This window comes from Falco naumanni, chromosome 6, assembly GCF_017639655.2.
Source record: "Falco naumanni isolate bFalNau1 chromosome 6, bFalNau1.pat, whole genome shotgun sequence".
Taxonomy (NCBI): domain Eukaryota; kingdom Metazoa; phylum Chordata; class Aves; order Falconiformes; family Falconidae; genus Falco; species Falco naumanni.
This window is the reverse complement of record NC_054059.1, coordinates 91,401,770-91,426,830: the sequence shown is the minus strand read 5'-3', so window position 1 is coordinate 91,426,830 and position 25,061 is coordinate 91,401,770. Positions and strand designations below refer to the sequence as shown.

Here is a 25,061-nt window from a genome sequence, read left to right as displayed (position 1 = left end):
TTGCCGGGCGCATGCGCGAGGCGCGCGGGGGAGGCGGGCGGCGCGCGGCGGCGGCGCGTGCGCGGAGGGGCGGCCGGCGGAGCCGTCAGCATGTCGCGCTACGGGCGATACGGAGGCGGTGGGTGCTGGCGGCGGGCGGTGGCGGCGGGGGGGAGCGGAGGGCCGGAGGGGGAACCGCGGCCGGGGAGGCCGCGGCGGGGGCGGCCGGCGCGGCGGTCGAGGCGGCGCGGGGCGGGAGGCCAGGCCGGGCGGCTGCCGCCGCCGTTGTAGCCGCCGCCGCCATCTTGCGTCCGCGGCCGTGGGGGAGGGGGCGCGGCCGCGCGTGCCGCCGCTCGCGGTGGGGAAGGCGGGAGCGGGCCCGGCGACAAGATGGCGGCGCGGGGGGGGGGCGCCGCTGCCTGCGTCGCCTCGTCCGGCTCCGGCGCTGACGGTGCTTCCCTCCCGGCAGAGACCAAGGTGTACGTGGGCAACCTGGGCACGGGGGCGGGCAAGGGCGAGCTGGAGAGAGCCTTCAGCTACTACGGGCCCCTGAGAACCGTGTGGATCGCGAGGAACCCGCCGGGCTTCGCCTTCGTGGAGTTCGAAGACCCGAGGGACGCTGAAGATGCCGTCCGTGGACTTGACGGGAAGTACGTGCGCATTTCAGGTGTTCGCAGCAGCTGCAGCCCAGTTTAAAACCAGAGAGAGACCGGGGCTTTCCCTCGGGTCCTTCTCGTTGTAGTTCTGGCGTAAGCAGTAGCAGCTAACTCAGAGCCGTCGCGGACTTGTTGCAGGGTGATATGCGGCTCGAGGGTGAGGGTGGAAGTGTCGACGGGGATGCCCCGTCGCTCCCGCTACGACAGGCCTCCTGCGCGGCGCCCCTTTGACCCCAACGACAGGTGCTACGAGTGTGGTGAGAAAGGCCACTATGCCTATGACTGTCACCGCTATAGTCGCCGAAGGAGGAGCAGGTACGTGTGGGGCCGGAGCGGCTGGGTTGCCTCGCCAGTTCACTTTTGCATAGCTCTTGTTAGCAAAGAACAGAATGTTACGCCAGTTTTCGTTAAAGTTTTAACGCTAGAATAAATGTATAGGTGTATATTACAATTTGTTGCTATTTCTATCGAATGTTAATATTTTAATAATCAACCTGGTCAAAACCTTTCAGGTTTCTTCGTTTGAGTCAGTCGCCTTGATTCAGAATGTCACGAGCCTTAAGATTTCATGCTGAGGCGCCTTGCAAATCCGACACTTAAGATCCTCCTAGACCTTGAGGTGATCAGCATAAGAGGCCAGATCCCCTCGAGCCATCTACACGTAGCTTCACCTTATTCTTTAAGGGCAGAAAATTTGAGACGGTGATCGCCGTAACAGTAAATTTGGCTTTCAATTGGGGCCCCCCTCCGGTTTAGAAAGAGGAACACCAGATTGACCACATTCCCACCTAGAAAAATCTTCTTGCGTCAATCAAGCCTCACCCTGGCTCATTGGGCTGTCAGTTTGATCGTCGTTAGATTGAAGAGAACACCTAGATGCAGCGATCGGCTATAGATACTTCTAGATCGTCTAGATCTGCTAGACCTTGGGCCAAAGAGGGTCGACCTGCAAACTTGCAAGGTTTATTTTAAATACGCATTACAGTGTTTTCTATTCTAATGTAATTCTGCAATGTAATTCAGCTTTTAACATTTTTCTAGGTAGTAAAATGCTCGAGAAAAATAGGCCCAGAGATTTTTCCAACTGACAGATGCTAGTTCTTTAGTTGTCTGAAATAAGTTTTGACTTCAGCAGGGCCTCACGTGCACCGGTTGCTGCAGCTGTTTGCTGATACCTTTTTTCTCTAACCTAAAACCAGGTCCAGGTCTAGATCTCGTTCAAGGTCCCGAGGAAGAAGATACTCTCGGTCTCGCAGTCGGAGTCGCGGAAGGAGGTGGGCTTAAGTTTGTCTTTCATTCTTTCTTTGCAGCTCCTGCTTCAGAAAAGCTGTGCTTTTTAAAAGCTACAACTCTTTCCATTGGCTTCTTTGCAGGTCCAGGTCAGCTTCCTATCGTAGATCTCGGTCCATTTCTCCTCGTAGGTCTAGGTCTGTGTCTCCCCGCCGGTCCCGATCAGGTTCCTTGAAGAGATCAAGGTAATTAGTGGTAACTTTTAATAGTCTGTGTGCTTTGGTTTTGTTGTTTTTCGTTTAGTTAACGGATTCAAAAAGGTATTTGATAGTAGACTTTGAAAGGTGTTGACCTCTATAAAGCAGACTTCATCATGCTTTAAAAGGTTTCTGATAGTCCTAGTTTAATTTGCAGGCATGGTAATATATTTAGTTTTGAGAGCCTGCATAGCTCCGTGTCGCATGATGATTTTTGATGTCCGAAATATCTAATGATATAAGTGTAGGTTTTAAATTTAACATAGCACTGTAATTGTTGTCACTTCTGGTTGACTTGAGTTCTTCAGTTTTTATTTTTTTTTAATTAATTTTTTATTTCAGGTCTAGATCAAGATCCCGATCTAGATCCAGATCTGTTACATGGCCTCGAAGCAGGTAAGATCTGCTCCGTAACTGCGGACACTTAGTAAAAGCTGCTTAAAAGTCTGTTTAGACTTTCTATACAACTGTTAAGATTTTCAGAAAAGGCTGTTGCTTTCTCTCCACCAACTCAGGGGTCCGTAATTTTAAAAAGCAGTGCAGCAGATTGCTTTTTCTCCTTTTATTGTTTTACGTATCACTAATACCCAGGTCCCGATAGTCATCACAGGTACTGTTTTAAGTACTTAATCAGGTTGCGTTACCAGCTAACGTTGCAAACGTTTAGAATTAATATGAAAAGTTGGGTTTTTTTCTTCTTCTGTGTGTAGCACACATGAGATTGTGGATTCTTCCCATTATTTGCCAGAAATCAGGATGCCCTTCCGGTAGCATGTTAAAGCATTAATGCATGTGCTGGTACTGTGAGTGTTACAACTGTTTCCAGCTCTGTCAAATAACAAAGTGTCAGCCTGCAGGAGCTGAATTAAATTTGAGATAAACATCTGTCGGAATTATTTTGTACCAACAAAAAATGCTGCACGGGTGACGACCAAGTTTTAAAGGAACACAGGATGTCATTTGTTGTCTTAAGTTGAGGCTTAAACCTTCCATAGTAAGTGAATGCAGCTTGTGCTTTGTGCAACCTTGTCCAGGCAGCCTGGCTGATACAGGTTGATTGGATGTCCCCAACAAGCTGTTGTAGGAGAACAAGATCAAATTGAAGTTCTGTCCTGAAGGAGATGGTACTGCTCTGCTGCCGCCTGTTCCTGGGCTTACTGTTCTGGTTTGATGGCTGCTCTTTGAAATAAGTAACGTAGTAGTAAACTGTGAAGAAACACGGAAAGGTTTGGTGCCGAAAGGTGGTGGTGGCCTTTACTGAGGGTGGAACAGCAAGTAATGATGGGAGTTTTTAGGGAACAGAGAGATGAAGACCAGGTGTGGCTTAGTTAAGAGCAGAAATTCACACAAACTGTCCCAAAGCTTGTAAAAAGAGCAGGGAAATTCCCTGAGGCGGTAGAGCAGTGCCTTTCACTGATCAGGTACGCTTTCTCTAACTGTTGCTGAAATATCTTGAATTTTAATACCAGTTGTTCCAACATGACTTAATCATGGCTCATCACTGTTCACACTGTCAGTGATGAACAGCAAACAGCCCCAGTCAACAGGCTCTCAAAGAGAAAAACATCTTGATTTTACTACCGTTGTTTTCTTTTTTTTAGTACCAGGATGGTTTTCTGCAGTGTAACGGATGCTTTTAGTGAAATTTCTAATCTCTGTTGTGTGACAGCTTTCATTGTAAGTAGAGATTAAGTAACCACGGCAGAGGAAATTACAGATGTACCAGAACAGAGAAGTGGCAAAGTAGCAGTGCTTAACTCCAAGAAGTCACTGTTCAACTCCACAAGGCAACTGAAAGATGGTTTCCTCACAGAAGAATCAAAGGAACGCATAGTGCCCAGAGACAGGCTCTTGGTTCATGAGGAAGACAGGCTGACTTGTTACGTGATGTTCGCTGCTTTGACAGCATCACAGTGTACATCTGGAAGTTGTTCTGGAAAGTCTTGGATGTGGGAAGTTGAACACTTCCTTTGGGAATGTAAAAATTTCAGTTATTCTTTTAGGTGGTATTAGTGTTATTATGGTGCAGCAGTCTTACCTCAAAGACTTGACATTTTTGAGAGTTTTCACAAGGGTTAATTTCAGACAGTTTTTTAAAAAAGAGTATTTTGAGCAAGCACATACATAAGAGGAATGCACTGAGGAGATACTTGCAGAAGCATGCCACCTGCAGCCAGTTCCAACCACAGTGGTAGATGTCACTCAGGCCTAATAAAACTTGCAACTTCAGAGCATGGCTTTTTATTAGCTTTGTGAAAGTACTGGTTGGGATTGGGGTTGTTCATGTATTCCTTCCACCTGCGTCAGCAAACAGCAGTCATCCACCAGGGACCAAAGTAGAGAGCAACATGTGCAGCATCCATTTAAAAAGCTTTCTTCTGAAACTTAGTGGGAAAAGCCCTGGACACTTGCAAGATTCTGCCTGTTCAATTATGACGGTTCTTACACATTTACTGTGAATCTTGCTGTCTCAAATGTGGGAACAGGCATGCTACCACCATCCCTGCTGAGCTGTGATTTTTCTTGTTGTAGGTCTAGGTCTCATGGCAGATCAAAATCTGGCTCACCGGCTAAGAGGTAAGCATAACACAGATAAAGCCTGCAGTAGCATCTAGAATTCAGTATCAGGTTTGCATGATTAATGGGGCCTGGTCCTTTAGAAAAAAATGCCCCAAACATGGTGCCCAGCTAATCTGTGACGTGACAGAGATGACTCAATTTCCTCTGCAGCTATTTGGAATGTGTTCGTTAACTCTTTGTAGTTTCCAACATCGTACTGATTTTTTTGTGTCTTTATGGTCGGTTCTGTTACATTTTTCTTCAGATAAAGGGCTTCAGTTTTATTAATGCTATTGATAAAACAGCAGGAATCTGTGATAATGTTTCTTTTCTCAAAGCCTCACCTCAGTAGTACTACCCCTTGTTTTCCTGTTTTTCTATGGAAGACAGTTGCTTAAAATTAATCTCCATGTTACATGAATTGATAATCCCTGTCAGAGTAAAAGTTGATTTGAAAACTTTTTTGTTTCAAAGAGCTTCTGGCTAGATTCCCATAACAATTCCATTGCTGTCTAGGATGCTTATTTTTTTGAATATAAAAGTTCCGTTTGATCTTTAAGCCGCATTGATGATATTCTGTTTTGACAGTCGGTCAAAGTCCCGATCACCATCTCCAAAGAGAAGGTATGTTGATCTCCCTAATAGTAACATAGACTTCGTAGAGCTGGCATTTTAGTATCTGCAGTGATCTCTGCTGAGGAGTTTGACTGCTGCTTGTAGGTAAATACTGGAAAGGTATTTTGCTGAGATCTCTTCAACAGAAATAATGTTGTGATTGTGGTTTTATGTATGGTAATATATATGTAGTAATAATTCCTTGGGATACTGGTTACGTAGCAGCGTTGCGTCTTGTCTTTGTCTGCTCCTGTGTTCATTTCAGTTCACTAACAGTTTTATTGCCCAGAGACTTCCTACTGGTGAGCTCAAAGAGCTTAAAGCACAGAATAAATGTGGGAATCAGCTCTGAGTCTCATTATCTTCCCCAGTCTCACTGCGGGTTTTAGAGTGGAGTAAACTGGCATAGCAGGCAGAAATGGAAGAAGTGTTATTTTGACTGCTGTTACTCAGATTATTTTTTCCCCCGCAATAAGTTGGTGAATAATTATCTCTGTATGTGTGTATGCATATATGTGTAGTGACAGAATCGGCAGCGGTTTTTTCCCCCTAGTTTGATTTCCGATAATTCATTTCTAAAACTCCAGCGCTCAGGATCTGTGGGAGGGGATATATCCTAGTAAGAATAGCAGTAGACCTGCCATGATGCGTCCCTTGCCTTGGAGATCTTTCTGTCCTGCAAGTTGCATCTTTTATTCCGCGCCTCCCCCCCCCCCAATTTCTATACTTAGGTTTTCTTCATTTAAAAACGTGGCTGTATGCAGCCTAACCTCACAATCACAAGGGACTTTATAATAAAGGCTCATAAATGCTGAGTGAGCACCATAATAGGTTTTGACAAGCTGCTGTATCAGAATAGTGAAGGAATTATCCTGCCTCCACGAAGGGCACTATTAGTAGTACTCTTTAGGTGACTTTACAGTGATCACATTTAAATTGTATTATAAAAATAACAGTAGAGAAATGCAAAAATGTGAAAGTAAAAAAAAAAAAAGTATTATCTCTAACATAAAATCATCAACCCATTAACTTTGTCAATAGTGGTTGGTTATTTTATTAAAAAGTAGTGCTTAAAGTGTACCGGAGTACTCTAGGTATGCTCCTGTTGATTTTTCCTGTATTTGTGAATCCCAAATGATTACTGCAATGTTAACTGTGGATTCTTTTCCTTTCAGTCGTTCACCATCAGGAAGCCCTCAAAGAAGTGCAAGTCCTGAAAGAATGGATTAAAGTTATGAAGTTAATCTTTTAGGAAGAAAGTTATTTTGCTTACATTATTATAAGGGATTTTGTGGTGTCTTTGTAAATGTAAGAATGTAGATAGAAGAGTATATCAACTAAAATTTGGCATGATCTGGGTCTTCTGAGTTAGTCACACCAATAGACTAGCGCAGGTCTCTTTTTATTGTATGAATTAACTTCCTGTGATATGAAAATGTGGGACTTTTTTATTGGCACATTGAAATAAAATGTGTATTTTTAACTAAAACTTCTCTAGTAACCCTGCTGCTTCTGTTAACATTTGGGTAATTTTAGCTGTGTGCCATGTAACGTGGATGAAAAATGTCTAAAATGGGAATGACTAATATCGGTGTCTTCTCAAACTAGTCACTTTCCACGTTTATTGTTGAATGGTCTTTGGTGAAAGGATCAGTTTCTGCTTTCTTTGAAATGGAGTTTAAAATCCATCTCTGTCTGCAGGTGGCTAAAAACTTGCATATGCCATTGATTTTTTTTCTCCGTGATCTGATTATTCTGCAAAGCTTACTGTCTGGCACTTGACTAGTTGCAATATCAGATGCCCAGAAATTTAAGGATGGGCTTTTATTCAAAACACTGACATCTTTTTAAATTAGTAACATCTGCAGAAACCTCTAAATGTAATAGGAATTAATAATAGCTTGATGATTGCTACCTTTGCTTGTTGCATTTTTCAGTCCTTTAGGCTATTAATATAAAGAAAATTCCTTAAAATGTCTCAAGACGTTTTCCTTTTTGAAGGAAGACGTTAAGGTCTTCTGACCTACTTTCTGAAGGACCTTAAGAAAATGTGTTTGAGAGGCAAACATAAGCGGTTATTAGTCTTTCTGCAGCTCACTCAAACTTTCCTCCTTAAAGTGAAAGACTCACAGCTGACCTCAGGAATTCTAACCTGCTTTCCAGAAACTGGTATGGTTTTAAAGTAGCCCAGATCCTGGAGATGATTTTGTTGAATTAACCTAATTTTCTACTGCAAATACACACGCAATTGCAGGATTAATTATTTGTGTATAGGTATGTCAAACTCTGTGTTTGTCCTCGTTCTGTAGTCAAGAATTGCATGATAAAGGCACTTTGTTGACAACAGATCGCAGCAAAAGACTGGAAATAATGTTAGACTGTGAACAAACTAATGGGTAGGTGTAGGGGGAAAAAAAAGCAAACATTTTTTGACTGCGAGCGGTTATCTAGTAGAAATAAAGGCCAGATTTGGCCAGCAGGAAACACGCACCGAAATGGAAAGTCGACCCTGTTTGGGCTTATGCAATCTATCATGGCAGTTTGCTTCCCGTGTGTAAACCACAGCAGAGCATCTTAAATGAAAAAAAAAAAAAATTACAAGGTTAACTGGTCACACCTTGGGTTAGCCATGATTTTCAAAAAACGGGTTTCCTGTTAACAATGACTTTATGGAGCTTTTTCAGTGTATGAGTATAATTGCCCAGGTTCCGAGCACGCTGTCGTGCTGCAGCATTGTCTGGCCTTCGTGCCTGGTCGTAGCTGTTGTGGTGCTTGGTGTCTGCCTGGCCGCTCCCGCCGCGCTCGGCGCCGGGGGCTAGTGTTTCATCGGCCGGCTGCAGTGACCCGTGTTCTGGCAATACCCATTAAACTCCATCGCCGCCACAGTGGGAGAGTAGGGCAGTGACGCAGACGTTGCCCTGCATGATGTAGCAGACGTGCCCAAAGCCTGTGACTTGCGTTTGGAATATTTGTGGGTTGTGTGTTCCCTGCCTGGTCTATAGTACCTGGTGAGAGGCACGCGTACGCCACTGCTCTGGAATTTGATCAGCTTTTTTCTCTTCTGTACTCTTAGGGCAAGCCTACTCCACAATAAACCTGCAGACTAACGACAGCTGTACTGGTACCTGTTTTTCAGTACCCAGAGATGCTGGAAGATGGAGCAGAGGAGCCTGGGGTTCCTGTGAGGGGACCGGGGCTCCTCTAAGCCCAGGCTCAGCAGCGAGAACCTGAGCGAGGAGGCAGGGCTGCACCAGCAGGGCTGGCCCTGCCTGCGGCTGTGGCCATTACGAGGGTCAGCCAGTGCTTCCAGGCGCAGAGGGAGCAGTGGCAAGCCCAGTGTCCTCTGGCGACCAAAATCGAGGGTGGCTGTGCTGCCTCAGCCCCGGTCACTACCCTTGGAGCCGCCTGGCAGCTCCAGCTCTCGCCCCGGTTTGGCAGGATTTCACCAAGGGCTGTGCGCTATCGGTCAGCTCTTAGGCAAGCTGCCCGGCCGCGGGGGTGTGTGCAGGGCTGCTGCGGCCCTCTGGGGTGGGTGCGCGCCCCCTGCGCAAGCCGGGCTGCCGGGGGCAAGGGGGTACGTACCCGCAGTCCCTAGTGCGGGGGGCAATGCCCGCAGGGACGATGCTGCTTCTGCCCCTGGTTTGCAGCCCAGCATCTCCCGGGCCCAGACCCACCGGGCACTATTCTGCGAGTGATGCCATCCCTGGGTACGGGCCGCAGCACCTGATGTGTGACGGCTGGGTGCATCCGTGTGCTCGGGGCGTCGCAGGGACGCTCCTTTCGGGGGTCAGGGTGGCCGAGCTGCCTGTGATGGGTCTGCCACGTTTGCAAACCCAATGGCCAGGCACAACCACTGCGGGCAAGACTGTTCCCGCAGCCCTGAGCCGGGGGAGGGTGCTCGGAGCCCTGCAGGCCCCGGCTGACCCACCGGGGCCTGTGCAGCCCCTCCAGCAGCAGGGCAGGAGAAGGGGGGAGTCAGGCTGCAGTGCCTCCGTGGGGGCCTGGCCCAGGGCGCCGGCCACCCCTGTGTCGCTGGGGAGAGGAGTGCCAGCTCCCCAGTACGGAGGTACCGCCATCCTCCTGGCTTGTGCCAATTCTTCGTGAAACCTCAGAAACATGGAGGTTTTCATCAGACAGGCCCCTGTCACAGGGTTTTGGGGATGGTACGCATTTCACATGTAAACACAACATTAAAGATGATCATTTTCCTCCTGCAGCTGTATGTTCAGGACTGTCAGGACTACGGATGCACCCGCTCCACTGCAGCAGCCAAGGCATAGCATGGAAGATGCTCCGGTGCAGCTATCGCTGCTGGCTTCAAAATAGGTGTTAAGCCAGAGGAGCGAGGGCAGCTGGTTGGGATAATCCCAGCAATCCCAGCACCCTGTCCCCCACAGAGCTGTTCCATGTGGCTGCTGCATACCTATGCCATCGCAGTGCTGCTGGCAGCTGGCAGCTCTGGCTGTGGGGGCTGCCGTTGCCCAGCACAGGGAGGGCAGGGTGCCCTTCAACAGGCTGTGGTAGGGGGAGAGCAGCAGCCCGCATGGCTCAGAGCTTTTTGCCAGGAATAGCTGATGTTGTAACGAAAAACTACAACTCTATTATCCTTCCCACGTGCTCCACATGAATATTATGAGATATTCCCCTGCTGTAGTTTGAGCTGCAACACGCCATATCCTTAAACAAGGTGTTTCCTTGTGCATTTTTGCTCCAAAACAAAACCCAGTGCCCAGGGTGAGGCTGGACAGAGGGTGAGAGCTTTGCACAGACCAGAGAGCAGCAGAGGTGGCACCAAGAGTTAAAGCCAGCACAAACCACCGGTGAAAACCACAGAGGAGGAAAAAAGTTCCGAAATGGGATACATCGCCCAGGGTAGTTTGAAAGTGCCATTCAGCACCCGGTGGGATTTCTGGCTAACCTGCTAGAGGCACTTACCTCTCTCAGAGGCAGACGTCGGCATCCCCTTTCCTCACATGGCACTGAACGTGAGCCACGTGGTGTGGTTGTATTCCTCGCCCGGCCGGAGTAGGGCACTGGGGAAGTGGGGCTGGAGAGACGCAGCAGCACGTCAGTGATTGTGAGGACACCGTGGGACGAGAAGGAGTCAGGAGGGCATGGCTGCATCCCCTCGGCCCTCCTGGGGCAGGGTCCCATGGCTCCCCCCTTAGCACTTCCCATGGCAGCATTTAACCACCCGTTGCTTACTGGCCAGCGGGGTGGGCCAGTCCTCCCTCCTGGCTAAATTCAGGTCCTGTGGAGAGGACAGCAGGGTTCTTCTGCTTTAGACCCCATGCCCTTGGGAAGGTGGGTTCTGCGGGGCCAGTCCCCACTGTGCTGGCCGACCGCTGCCCAATGCTATGGGATGGTGTGACCTGTGCCTGCCTCAGTTCCGCTGCCTACAAAGCGTCCCCCTCACCAAACCGACTCCGTTCACATATTTGATGCCCCAGAGACGGGGCAGGGGTGGTGGAATGGTCCCTGCCACAGACCCAAGCAGCTCCCAGGGGTGGGGGGATGGTTCACCTTGTTGACAGCATCAGGCCAGTTCTGGGTTTCCAGGCAGAAAGCCGAGTGCTTGGGGTATGTGACAGCGCCTTTGCCCTTCAGGGAGCCATCCAGGTTGTTTGCGGTGTAAAACTGGACGCCGGGCTGGGTGGTGTGAACCTCCATGGCCCTGCCACTGGGCAGGTGGCGAGCCCTAGGGAGATGCTGGTGGAGGATGCCAAGGGGCTGCCCGAGTAGGCACCCCATGGCTCCCATGGTGAGAGACCCCCGCTGGGGTCCCAGCCTACCTGGCCACGAGGCGTCGAGCCTGCGCCTGCTGCAGGCAGAAGTTGTGGTCGAAGCCATCCAGACGAAACTTCTGCAAGTGCTTCCCCAGCTCCACGGGTTGCCGGAGATCAAAGCCGGTACCCTGCACTGCAGCCACCTCCCCTGGGCAGGGAAAGAACAGCAGTGTCACCCACATGCCAGCCAACACCCATGGCACTGGCCCCACGCAGGGCTGAGATCCCTCACTTCGGTGAGCTGAGGGTTTTAAGCTGTTTGTGATCCTTGTCTTGTTGTGAGCAAGCTGCTCTGAGCAAGCTTGCCTTGTGGCCACCACGACTTGGGCTGGGACATCACCCCCCTGTCCCCTAGCAGCGCTGGCAGCCCCTGGGGACACCACTGTGCTTAGCTGGGACAAAGCAAAGCCAAGGAGCCAGAAAACAAGAGGTGAGGCTTGTATATGTAACTATACAAGCTGATTAACATAACCCCAAAACTTATTAGCTATTAATATTTATATATGCCTAAGATTTATACACATATACTCTCTAAATAAATAAACAAATCCTCCCAGATCTCTGAACAAACATCCGTGAGATGGCCACAAAGATGGCCCACCTGCTGGGATGGTGAATGTGGGCTGTATGCTGGGGCCAGTCCCCTCCCATCCTAAGGCATTATTTCAGGGATAAAAGGTTTAAGACCATAAAATCAACATTTTCTCTCAAGTCTTTTTTTAAGGCCTGATATGGGGACGCAGCATCCTAAGAACAACAACCCTAAGGCATACTAAACACAGCGCAAAACACAGCGATCCCAAAAAAGGCAAGGGGTTTGCATGGGGGAGGTGAGAGAGGAAGGGCAGGAGAGGGGAATTTTCCCTAAAGTCACATTTTTCTACCCCTCTCTAAAGGAGGAGGTTCCCAAGGGTCAGCAGGCAGCTGGCAGTGTTGGGGATGGCAGCACCCCGGCACCCCGGTGCTGGCCCCACGTGCTGTGCTCTGCTCAGCTGCAGCTCTGCACCAGTTCTGCTGTGTAAACCTTGAGAAACAACAGCTTCCACCTGATGAACAGCACACTTCTGTGGCTTCTGATTGTATCTGAAAGGAGTGCATTTACTGAATTCAGCTGTGGGGCGGAAAAATACCTTGCATGCAAGGACTCTTGTCCTTAATAATTGCACAGATCTCATCTTCACCCCAGGGCTAAGAATATACCCAGTTTTATCACCTTCAAAGGCTACATTTATCCAAAACTCCAGAGGGAACTGCAAAAAGCAGGGGCAGCAAGCTGGCCGCAATTAGGATGTGAAACAGCTCCGTGGTGAAAGCAGTGGGAAGAAGCAGGGCCATGGGTTTGGTACCACCATAAGCTCGTCCCGTGCTTGAGCCCAGGCGTGTTACACCAAGCTGAGCAAAAGCCACCTGGACCAGGTGCAAGCTGATGCATGCATGCAGAGTGGTTGTGGTTTATGCACACAGATGTAACCCTGGGTTTAGCAGACAGCAAAGCTGAAAAGCTTGCTTGCTTGCTTTCTTCTTTCTTTTTTTCTTTCTTTCTTTTTTTGCTTTTTAGAGGCTCTCTTCCTCTCCCTCCTGATGTCAGAAGGTGCACTCGGCAAAGGAGCGCTGCAAGAGCATCAGGAAAACAAGCCCTGCTGTTTCCAGCAGAGCCTCTGCTTACCAGAAACCGCCCCACAAGCTCACGCAGCCCTCAGGCACACATCCCACCCCAGAGCCAGGTTCCCTGGGGCTGACGCTAGCTGCACTCGGGAGCACAGCCTTCCTGCACACGTGCCCCCCGCCGCCTGCCGTGGTGCAGCATCTGAACTCTGGTGGTCCCCATTCCTCTAAGCCAGTTGGGCTGGATGAAAAGCCACCATTTAGGAGCAAATCTGGAAGTCTGCTTTTTTTGATTATTTTAATCTATTTTACATTTTTCAAAAGTTAAGCCAAAACCAGCTTTTTTCTTTTTTTTTTTTTTTTTTTAAATAATGCTTTTCATTCTTAAAAACAATAAAACTTCGTATCAGATTCATTTTGCAATTTGAGCAACTCTTACTGCAACTCAGCACAGTCACTTAACACTAAATGAAAAGTGGGTGCTGGAGCAGCGCAGGGGGAGGGTTGAGTCAAGCCACCCCCAGCGAGGCGCCCCTTGTTAGCGGCGGGATCACGGCCGAGTGCACGTGTTCAGTGCTGGCCCTCCTGCGGGTATGGCAAACGCGTTCCCTGTCCCAGCTTGTTCAGATTATTTAATTGAGCAGCTCAATCATTTATGGGGAGGAACAGCGGCGGGGCAGAGGGAGGGAAGAAAACTAGAAAGCCCCGTTTTCTCCTTTTTAACCTGAATCAAGACTGGGTGCAAGAGGCTGCCAGCTCACTTCTCTGCACCGAGGCTGGAGTCAGAAGCAATACCACCTTTGTTTAATTAACCTGCTTAGCACGGAAAACATGCTGTTACCCTTAACTGACTTTCCTGTTTTAGCCACGCAGGACATTAAAGGCAGGAAAGAGAAGTGCTGCGTTTGTGTCTTCAGCCTCCTAGTCAGTAGCACCAGCTCAGCTCTCCCGTCCTGATGAGGGGACCGATGGCTCAGCTGTGCTCTTGCAGGGAAGGATGATGCTAGGCTCCCAAGCACGAACAATCCCAGCAGCTCCAGAGCTCAGCACTGGGCCTGGGAGCTGCCCCCCAGAGCAGGCAGTCTGACCACGTGCTGGTGGGCCATCGCATTTATGGATGCAGCCCTCTGCCTGGAGCATGCTGCTTGTGTCTCCCGCATTTTACTGAGGCTTAAGAAACTGATTTTCCTGCTTTCTGTGGACTTTGAGCGCACGCTGATCTCATGGAAATAAGATCTGTGGCAGTACGACTTTGACATCATGTGGAAAATCCCAGTAGAGAAGTATGATAAAGCTGAGCACTGCTAGAGGAAGCCAAAGAGGCAAAGCCCGGGTTAATCCCAGCTCTCAAAGCGCTGAGTGACCCTCCCTGGCGTGGGGACCGGCCTGCAGGGAAATGCTGGCCGAAGGGGTCTGGGGGGAAATGTTTTGGTCCTGTGTCATAGGTAGCTTGTCTCCTGGATGGGCCCCTTGAACACACCCTGCAGCCTCGCATCCCACTTGCCTCTGGCTCCATCTCCTGCTGCCCCTGCCTGCAGCCCCCGGGTGGACCCTGTCTCACCCCCCTCTCCAGGTCTGGGGCTGGCGATGGACCCTGTTACCAGTGCCGGGCTCTGCCTGCTCTGCTCAGGTGCTTCGGGACTGTGCCCATGGGGGAGGGCCCCGCTGTGCCTGGGGTCCCCTGGGCCCTGGTGTGCCCACCCTTGCCGGGCAGCACCGTACCCTCATCCCCACAACCACCCATCTGTAAAAAGTCCCCACCACACTCTGCAAGCATCCCACCACCCACCAGTAGGGATCCTGGTGTCATCCACAGGCAGGTAGGAATCCGCTTCAATAGAAATCTCATGGTCGTAGATATCCCGTGAGCCCTGCAGGAAGATGGGAAATACTGGGACTCCTGCTGCAGCCCTTCCACCATTCCAGCAGCCCTAAGCACACCCGGGAAGTGTCTCTCTGCAGCAGTGCTACAGCAGGTCTGGTAGTGCCTGGGGGACCTCCTGGCCATCATCTCACTTTGACCCTGGGCACAGGACAATGGTACCAGCACAGACAAATGCCTGCCTAGGACCCAGGAGCTGCAAATCCTGCAGGGCTCAGGCTATCAGTCTGAACTCGTACCTTGCACCAAGCCCTACCACCCTGCAGGTCAACTAGCCAAACCACGCCGGCTGTTGAGCACACGGCAGCAGGCAAAAAGGGAAGGAGGCAAGTTTGGGGAAGTTCAACACATCCTCCTGGCTCATCTCTTGCAGTGTGGGGGGTTGCGCTCCTCTTCCTCTCCCGCAGCCTCGGGATGCTGGCAGGGAAACTGCTGGGCTGGAAGGGGAGCTGGATCAAAGCTGAGCCTGGACATCACTGTCTAATCTGAGCAGCAATTTCATGCCCATAGGTCTCCCATTCCTCTGGGAACGCTCCTGAGTTGCATGCTGCAGGTGTTGATATTACTGTACTGCTGGGCAGACAAATGGAGGGTAAACTAAGAACTGCACAGACATTACTCGGGCAGTAGCCTGAGCAGACCCCCTGCATGGAGGGGCTAGGATGTCACTCACTAGCACTTCTAAGACTCTTCGTCTCACATCCAAGTGTGACTGCCCTGACCCATCCTATTGCTCTGCCCAGCAACATCTTATTTCTCAAACCCTTTTCCTCCAAGCCCAGTTGTAAACAGGATGAGACTAAAGCACAGCCGAATACAGTGCCCACCTAGCTGGCCGGGCCCCGGAGTGGCGTGCGGGAGCCCTCGCCTCCCTGCTACTGCTCTGCTCTGCAGCCTTGGCTGCCTCATGTGCCCTTTCCGTGATGCCTCTCCTCCCCATTTTGACCTGGGTATTTCGGTGGCAGGCTATGGCTGGCACCACAGGCCCTGCTCTCAGCTGCACCAGCCACGCAAGGATTCAGTACGTTGTCTCAGCAGTGCCAACAGAAGACAGTTAAGGAATGCCATTCCATCACTAGGGCATGCCAGTCCTGCACCTCCTCTGTAATCTTCCCAAGGGATGAGAGGAGACTGAAACTCCCCAGTTACACACAAAAGGAGAGTAAATATTCGTGATGGGATGGCTGGGCTCATGACACACTGGCATAACGTCCTCAGTTGAGGTCTATGTGATTCAGTCCTGTGCCAGCTTGTAGGTACATGCAGCCCATGATGCATAGAGACAAACCCTCATCGCTGTGTCCCCAGAAGCATGCTGTATCCCCAGACCAGTACGTTTGTCCCAGTGATCCCATGGGAAGCCCGTGGATCATCCCATGAGTCCCCAGGCTTCCTTCCCCTGCACAGTGCCTCCCCATGGGGTTCATCTCCCCACATTTACCTGCCCTGCAAGGTTGAAATACGCATGGTTGGTCAAGTTGATGGGTGTTGTCTTGTTGGTCTGGGCTCGATAGTTGATGGCCAGCTCCCCACCACTAAGCGTGTACGTCACCCAGACTTTCAGGTCACCAGGGTAGCCTTCCTCCCCATCAGGGCTGAGCCGGAAGAAGCAGACACCATTCGGGAGGACCTGGGGGCTCCAGAGAACCTGCAAGGAGTATGCCAAGGGTGGGACAGTCATGGGAAACACCGTGCCCTTCTGTCTTGCCACAGGCTGGGCTGAACCCAGGGACAAAAGGTACTCAAGGAACGATGCACTGAAACAAAGGTTCTTTCAACCATCTTCCCAGCTCTTACTCCTAGAAGGAAAAGAAAAAAGCCCAATCTTTTTCTCCCTATGAAGGACTAAAAACCAGTATCCTCTTGCTGAAAAGGGGAAGTGGGAGAAAACACAAGCACCAGCCTGCTCTGACGGGAGTCTGTCCCAGCCTGTGTACTTCACGCCTAAGAAGATTCACAAATTTGATTTCTTCCCTGCAGCTGGAGTTATTCCCCCTCCCACAGATCTCTTGGTGTGAAACGCCTCAGCAAGCTGCTGCCCTTCCTTCAGCTAACTGAGGGCTGGCCTCCAGGACAGTGTAAATACACACTGGGAGCTCCTGTTAGGGTCTGGGCTTGGGTTAATTTAATAGCACTAGGTGTATTTCCAGATACATCCACACATCAATGCTGATTCAGAGAACTCGGACCTCTCCGTTTCTTGCCCCTACCAGAAACCGGGGCCCTGCTGGAGCCAAACCTGCTGGCAAGTGAAACAAGCCAGCACACCGTAAATTTAGCTGCCCAGAGAGCCTGTTTGAGCCTGGCTGTGGACCTGATGCTAAGCAGATGTCTCAGCCCCTCGCAGGACCGATGTTGACAAGAGGCAAGGTGCCCCGTCTCCAGATCATCATTGCGTCTACCTGAGGAATAGTTACTGACTAATCAAAGAGGACAGATCTAGGGGCAGGGGCCAAATAACACTTTTGAGATGACCCCTTTCATGCCCTATGCAGAGATCACAAACTCAGGGCCCTTGTCAAAAGCCAACATTTTCACCAAACACAGGGACCGAGGGTGCCAAACGTGATAACCAGGCTGTGGAGCATGTCCCCCTGCACTGAGTGCAGCTCAGCTGCAGCTCCTGCTGCTGGGGGATGCGGTGGTTTTATGTATGAGTTTCTATTTAAGTTATTCAAAGAAAAAGCTATTAAAGGCCAGTAAGCATACAGGCAGCACTTTTTTTTTTTAATCTAAGAGGGTTATTTTCTTAAGCCATCCAATCCCCAAGCGGCACGGTCTGATATTGCTGCCATGTAGGCATAGCTGTAAGCTTCCCTGTCATCAGACCACCACATGCTGACCACAGCACCAAGGTCTACAAGTTCAGGAAAAACCAACAAGACAGCCAAGACAGTGACAGCCAAGAGCCAGCACGTCTTGTTTTTGTTAGGGCTGACCACAGGTCTCTGTGCAGTGACCGTTTCCCGACTGGAGGGGGTCTTGAGCAGGTGCCCAAGTGTGCCTCGTGGGCCACAGGATACAAAGCCCTCCCTCATCCCCACCGAGCTGGTGTGTCTTCAGCAAGCAAGGGGAAGAGGCAGGAGAGGAAGCCATTTCCCCCACGTGCAAAAGACAGTCTGGAAGCCCTAGATGCAAAAGAGTGCATGTTTTCAGCTCCAGCTCATAGCGGGTCAGGGCATATAAAGAAACTTGAAACTAAATTATCCTCTCTGGGGGTTCAACAGACAAGTCACCCCAGTACTCCTTTTTTCCTAAGGCTGAGGAGCACTTGATCCCAATGTGATGCCAGTTCACACGGCGCTGCCCAGAAGTGAGCTTTTCTCCAGAGACTGTGACTTTTTCCCTGTCAGCCTGGATGTCCTTTCATGAAACAAAACATTAACCAAGAAAGCAGCTGTATCACGCACTGACATGCGTTCCTCTGGGGAAACGGTGGACCAGCGGCTTGCTAGTTACACATGCATTTGATCCAAGAAAGCCCAAGGCTTCAGGAAAGCAGAGACTACTGAGCCTGCTATGCAATCAGCACGGTTATCGGGAAGGCTTTCTAGAGAGATGTTCTGCTGCTCTTACTACTTCTAGTGACTTCAGCAGCAGTTCTTCAGAGAAGATAGGAAGAGTTGAGTGCCCTGGGTCCAGGGAAAGCTCATTTTATCTAGGGTGATCCCAGGGAGGGGGTGGGAAGGGGACACAGTGATGCTGGGGCTTTCTTCAGGCCTGATCTAGTCACCTGCTGCTGTGGGTCAAGAGCAAGAACATGGGGTGTGCTGCCACTGGGATGAAAGCAGCATCAAAGGGAGTAGTGCAATAACTGCACTGAACTGTCAGCATTACCCTGCTCTCCCCTTACTTGTGACTGCTATCAAAAGCAAACAGCAACGATACTGAGTTTCTGCGAACACAGGACCTTCTGACTCTGGGAGGAGCTATGGGCAGGTAGTAACAGCCTTGAAACTGTTGCAGGTGCAAAATGAGTCTGTGAGGATCGCTATACCCCAGGAAACTTTCCTTGGACTCTGCCACACCGACGGCACCCACTGAAAGGCGGCGCAGCTGGTGCCTTGGGAGCCTCCATCATGCGTGAGGCTGGGCCCTCACTGCTGTGTGCCAGCCCAGCTCTGCAGAGGCAGCACTTCATCCCAGGACAACCTCGTAAGAACGGGGCTCACAAGGCCTCAGGGCTGCAGTAATGCAGGGGAAGCACAGCAGCGCTCTGCATGGTATCCAAGGATGACGTTAAGCGAGCCCTGCTAAGCCACCCAGGCAAAGGGAGGCCAATCCAGCAAGCTCGTGGGGTCTCAATTCCCCTGGTTCCTGCGCCCACGGCACTTTCTGGGAGCTGATTCAACTCAGTGACCACCACAAAATCCTACAGGATCTGAGTGAAGACATACCCCCTTGCCAGAACCCCACAGGTTGTGTGCCAGAGGACACCGGGGCCCCGCCAGCCTGGTTTTCACCTTGTCAAATCCCCTGGCTCCTCCATGCAGGCTGTTGGGCCCATCGTTGGGGAAGAGGTGATACTCCTTCCCATCCACAGCGAACCTCGCCTTGGCAATCCTGTTGGCAACACGCCCCACGACAGCGCCGAAGAAGGGGTGCTTCCTCGTGTAACCTGGCCAGAAAAGCAGCATGCAGTTAAACAGGACGGGGATGGGAGGGGTGGTCTCCAGGTGCGCCTACGGTTGCAGGGATGTCTCTCGGCTTCCCTCCCGTGCTGAACAGGTGGCTGCGGTCCTGGCGTTTGGCAGGACTCACAGCTCGCTAGTCATGCATGTCTTCGATTAAAACAGCCTGATGGGTTCTGTATTCTTTGCAGAGCTGCAGGAAAGACCTCTGTTGATGCCGGTCAAAGTGTGACACCGGGATACCCCATTGGAGGGGTGCACCACAACCTGGAGACACCAATGTCCCCGTTCCCTGCCCACCACTGCGCCCAGGACAGGCAGCAGGAGTTGTATTTATCCAGCCCGTGATTTGGAAGGGACCCTTAGAACCAGATCGTGCAGTGTGGCAATAAACCAGAAAATGCTGGTTAAATTGCCTGATTGGTGTATTATTTTTTTTGTTTTGAAAGGAACAGATTTAGACCCACCTTCCAAAGTGTCAAAGCCTAGGACAACATCTGAAAACGCCCCATCCCGGCCCTTCACTTCCAGAGCGGCGATGATGCACCCCAAGGACAGGATCTGCACTTCCACGCTGTCCGACTTTAAGACGAACTTTTCCACCGCTCCTCCTCCCGCCTCCCTGGGCACCTGCCCGAACGCCTCTCGCCTGACTTCCGTCATGGCGCCCGGGCCCGGCACCGCCGGCGGGAGCTGCGGCCCTGCCGGGAAGGACGCGGCGGAGGCGACAGCGGCGGCCGGCCCGCGACGAGCGCCGCTCCGCGGCGCAGCCACCCCCGGCCCCGGGGGCCCGTCCGCGCTCCGGCCCCGCGGCGCTGGGCGCAGCCGCAGAGGGAGGCGCTGGGGCGGGGGAGGCGCCGCGGCTCCCTCAGGGCCCCGGGCCGGGCCGGGCCGCCTGCGCGGGGCGGCCGCCGGGGCTCCCCTCGCCCGCCTGAGGCGCTGGCGCCGCCGGGGCTTCCCCCGCCCGCCCGGGCACGCAATTCGCCCCCTGCGCCCCCCCGGCCCCGCTGACAGAGCCGGAGGTCGGGCCCCGGGCACTTTGCTGGCCCGGCCTGACTCTCAAAGCCGTGTTCTCGAGGCCCTGACCCCAACGCCGCTAAAAACCGAAATATTTTTAAATACTGACTTTCCCTGTCTGTCTCAGGCCTTCACAGGCAATTCCCATCTGAAGGAAAACCCTAGCAACATTTAATTTAATTTAATTTAATTTAAGTAATGCCTGTGCACATTTTTGACATCTGTCGGCAAGGCTCCTTTGCAAGGCAGAACAACGCCACTACGACTGGATACTGTTACATTTTCATGAGGGACCATTTTCAGAATGTGTTCGAAGAACCAATAATTCCAAGAACTGCCACCAAAAACGGTCAACCAGTGGTTGCTGAATATTCATTTCCAACATTAGCAGTCACCTTTAGACAAGACAAACTACAGATTCCGAGCCGACACAGAAACAAAACCTCCCACCAGGGGCTGAACAGAGGTGGTTTAGAAACCTGCGCTTCCTCGTTAAGGATGGCCTCGTCTTTGCAGTGTAACGCAAATGGCGGTTCCTCTGTTTTCTTCCGCACCTTCACAACCAGTGCGCGGTTGGAGAACAACATCGCAAGCCGACACACTTCTCACTGCTCATCGATACCACGTCCTGTTTGAAGCGGCCCAGGGAGGAGCACGGGCTGTGGAGCAAGGAAGGCTCCGTAGGCACAAGAGAGGACAGTCACAGCCATAACTGATTCACGAAGTGTTTTCATGTGCAAAGCATTCCCAGAAGCTCGTGCCGTAGCACTTTGGCTCCTTCTACCTCTCTCTTAACGTGCCTCTCCAGACATGGGAGGCATTTTCTGCTTCGCAAAGGCAGGTTTTTGTTAAGGTGTGCTTTTGTAACACAACAGCAGCTGCCATTTTGATTTGCTTCTCTGGTTGACGCAATAGAAGATCCAGATCCAGCCCTTTGTCCGATGTAATAGTTATGCACAGGCTTTCCTTTTCTCACATTCCTTCACAGATGCAAGATCACTCAAGCCCTAGTGACATCTAGGACCATGCAGGTGCAAAACCAATACCACAAACAAATCTGCTCATGAACCATCCTCACAATTTTCAAGCTGACAGGTAAACCGGAAAAGACACCAGCTTGCACAAGGCTGAATCCTGCACAAAACAGCAAAGGCAGTGGAGCAATGTCAGCTCGACAGGGTTTGAGCAAGGTACTTCAAGAGTCCTGCTTTGTTACCTAGAGGATTTCTCATCATTTGCCTTTGTGTGCATCCTACCTGCCTGCCCCTGGCAAGTGGGGAAGGCAGACAAAGGGGAAGAGGCAGGATACAAGCCAGTTGTGTTCAGCGTCTCACTACACTGGATGTTCTTTTTGGTCATTCCCATTTTTAAGAGAGATTGTTTCAGGCCTTATTCACTGTGGCACTGAGTTATGCATACAGCGAGGCTCAAATGCAAGCTGCTTACCTTTTTCTCTTTTGTCTTTCCAGAAGAAAACCGCAGTATGGGGCCTGAACATGCCTGATGTTGGCGACAGGGCACTTCCACTGCTGGCAGGTGTTTGGAAAAGCTTGCTGCTCATCTCCAGGACTTAGGTTTCACTTCTCTGTCTTGCGGCTCTGCACAAGTAGCTGGCAGTGCTCTAGCTCTCTTCTCGTGCCTCCCCTTCCTCTCACTGAGGAGGTAGTGCAGCAGCCTTTTGCAACACAAAACCCAAAATGGTTGTGGGGAACAGGGATTTATCTGCTCTGTCACAGCTAGTGACCCTGCAGGTAGAGCAGAGGCATGGCACGAAGGCAGGTGTCGTGCTGCCCAGAACCTGGTGCCAGCTCCTCTAAACCAGGCGAAGAGATCTCTGTTTAGTAGCAAAGACAAACTGGGGAGTCTGTCCGTGAGTGAATGGTCCTGTCTTTCCCCCACCAAAAAGCTAATAAAAGACACACTGTGCAAACAAACGTTTTGTTTTGTTTTTGAAAGGGAGCTATTTAATGCACTGTCAACTACTGTCAGAAAATAAACTTACGAGAAAAATTAGAGAGGAGAATTTATTTCCCTGGGATCAGCAGCTTGGAAATTTCAGGTGCCTGCGGGGCAGCTACAGTTTTGCAAGGCAGAAGTGAGGCATCAGATTTCACACGTGTCTGTGCTATTTCTTATGGGTATATTATTTTTGTGGGGCTTTTTCAGATGTTTGTCTTTAATCCAAAATAAAGTGACTTCACTTACAAGGCTACAGCAAACCAATACTCTGTCATGCAGTACCTGCTATTACAAGATCCCTTTTTTGGCTGGTCCTAATGCACTTTTGTAATAAATTACATCACTACACTTCCTTCCTTAGTTCTGTCTTTATTTTAAAGCCAGCTTTGATCTTCCCTTTATTCTGGACCTAGAGCAAGACTTTGAGACTCAACTGATGACAAAAATATCTTAAAAGGCCATTCAGGTTTGTGAAGGGACATGTTGTGCTCATGTGCTCACTTAAAAGCTGCAGCTCTGTTCTGAGTTACCCAGGTCCATTGCCCCCATCTTCAGCAGAACAGCCTTGTGTAATGGAGCAGGAGTGTGACATTAATGCCACTCACCATCCCTGAGATAGAGGACATGTCTGCATCTGCATCTGCCCTGTGGGGAATCTTTGCACAGTACTCCTGGGCCAGGCTGCTGGGACCAGATCTCCTGTTTTGGGGACCATGTGTCTCAGCACCATGAAGTGGTGCAGTTCTGCATGCAGAGCCCAGAAACGATCAAGCTGCTGCTACACCAGCAGCATTTCGATGTGAAGGTGACAGAGACACTCCAAATGCTGTAATACTTCAGCAATAGCCAGTAATTAGTTTGCTGTTGCCCAGCGCTGCAGCTGGAGATGGGGTCTGCTGGGGCTGGTTGCTGCACAGGCACAGGCAGGAACACAGACGTCACTTGTTACACTCTCCAGCACTACAAGGCTACAATTAAGTCCCCTTTTTCCAGCAACTCTATGTAAGCCCGAGGGGATAAGCTGGCACTAAAGCCGGCAGGGAGTTTGCATCAGTACACAGAACAAAAGGGGAGACGTTCCCCCCACCACGTTATTGTCTGTTTATTGAATGTACCTTCAGCTCTGCCGGGTATTTCCCAGCACGCAGGGCTAAAATGAGCCTGCACTTTTTTTGCTTCATCTCTTCAAGGGCAAATATACTGAGCCATTGATTAGGTTATTTTAGGATCGTGGCATGGTACAATTGCCTGTTATTATTCTGGCAGTCATTTACCAGGAGCCAGTTATGCACATTTTACAAAGCTCTTCAAAAAACACAGCTACCTGAGAACACTTTCCGCAGCACGTTTCAGATGTGCCTTTGTGTGCAAGTTGTTTGTGTCTCAGCAGCAACCAAAAAGCCATTCGGATGTGTTGGTTGCTATAGTAATTACTTTCCTTGGGAGCTAAAATAATAGCTTACGGCTCCTGCAGCTCGCTGTTGTGTAAGCTGCCTTGAACCAGAGACATTTCTATTTTGTTTTGAAGGGGGCTGGGGACTATAATGTACACTGAGAGACAGACTTTCCTTTCTATGGCCACACAGCTAATTTTGAATTAACCTTTGAAGAGGATGTGTCACAGGTCTAAAGGTACGAAAATATAAGCGCCATACGAAATGGTAGAACAGCCTTGTGGCTGATGGGGGTGACGATTCGGACTTGGTTTCCATTTATGTTACTGAAAACTGGTAGGAAAGGTACTGAGGGTTGTGCTGCAACCGGTTTTCAGTGCTGAGGGCCCTACAAAGCAAGGGGGGGGGCGGTGGGGAATCACAGGAGTTTCAAAAGCGCCTAAGCAGGTCAAAGCAGGAACGTGTCAAGGAGGACGGCTCTGCATCGTTCAACGTTTTTTCCACTGGTGACAGCAACGGTGCAGTAACTGTTGCATGGAGCTGCAGCTCTGGGGAGGGCAAGGGGTCTCGCTGCGGACAAAACAGCCTTTCAGAGGGATCCCACAGCTGGCAGATGCCAGCCCCCCCATCTGCAGGCACAGAACTTTTCTGACTGCCACGCTAAACTGCCGTCCCGTGCGCTGTGGGCTGTTGCTTGAGGAGCCCAGTGCAGAAGCACTTCCCGGCAGCAGGACCAGCGCCGTGCTCCTGGCTCCCCACGGCCACGGAGGGGGCACCGAGCAGAAAGGCCTGGAAGTCGTCCTGGGCCCCAGCCTGGCGAGGCGGGGTGCTGTGCAGCTCACAGCGGCCAGCTGGCATGGCATGGGCTCCTGCTGCCCGCCTGGGGCGCGGAGGGGGGCCGGGGCAAGCGGCACCATCAGCGGTCAGAGTGGTGGCCCTCCCGCATCAGGCAGCAGCTGCAGAGCCGCTGCAGCTCCGATTCATGAGTCACAGGGGCTGACCTACATAGGGTCCCAGCACCAGCGATGAGCATCAGTTTGGTTTTGCGGAGACCAGCAAAAGGGGAGGAGGGTATGAAAAACGGCTTGGAGAAGGGGGCAGGAGGAGCTAGGATGAGAGGAGAGAGGAAAAAAACAGGGAAAGCATTTTGCCTCACATGATGTCCTAGAAAATTCGCTCTTAGATGTGTACTCCACCGCGTTAGCAACTGGCTGGGAGATGCCAAAGGGAGATAAAAGAGCTGCATCATCTGCTAGAGGCTGCGAACACCAACAGTTCCTGTGCGAGCAACAGCGGCGTGCAAAGGTGCAGGGAGGGAGGGTATTTGGGGAAACCACAGGACAAAACTAGGCCTTCGGATGTGATGGGGGTGTGCCTGGCTTGCAGGCAGCAGGTGATAAGAACTTAGTTCACACATATGGAGGTGCAGATTCCCCCTGTGCCCCCCCGCTAAATTTAGGCATAGCATACACACAGGTTTTGTGCCTACAG

General features: G+C 50.9%; 2 protein-coding genes across 4 annotated transcripts; one reads left to right on the top strand and one right to left on the bottom strand.

Moving 5' to 3' along the window:
• Positions 1-8: 8 nt before the first annotated feature.
• On the top strand, positions 9-8,408 carry SRSF7 (serine and arginine rich splicing factor 7). Of its 3 annotated transcripts, none has more exons than XM_040597872.1 (9): positions 9-118; positions 449-629; positions 774-950; positions 1,835-1,909; positions 2,009-2,110; positions 2,465-2,518; positions 4,655-4,699; positions 5,270-5,305; positions 6,472-8,408. In XM_040597872.1, exons 1-9 carry the CDS (start codon positions 91-93, stop codon positions 6,524-6,526), a joined length of 753 nt encoding a protein of 250 aa, XP_040453806.1. In that variant the 5' UTR covers positions 9-90; the 3' UTR covers positions 6,527-8,408. The 3 variants fall into 3 exon arrangements, with proteins under 3 accessions (XP_040453806.1, XP_040453808.1, XP_040453807.1); XM_040597874.1 differs by having other exon boundaries at positions 69-112; XM_040597873.1 differs by having other exon boundaries at positions 76-118; positions 5,270-5,401.
• GALM (galactose mutarotase) lies at positions 6,322-20,013 on the bottom strand. The gene is made up of 8 exons (XM_040597871.1): positions 19,668-20,013; positions 19,033-19,187; positions 16,011-16,217; positions 14,477-14,558; positions 11,089-11,230; positions 10,820-10,994; positions 10,232-10,343; positions 6,322-6,509 (listed from the first exon to the last, which is right to left on the bottom strand). The coding sequence occupies exons 1-7, from the start codon at positions 19,861-19,863 to the stop codon at positions 10,266-10,268; spliced, it is 1,035 nt and encodes a 344-aa protein (XP_040453805.1). The 5' UTR covers positions 19,864-20,013; the 3' UTR covers positions 6,322-6,509; positions 10,232-10,265.
• Between the last annotated feature and the right edge of the window lie 5,048 nt (positions 20,014-25,061).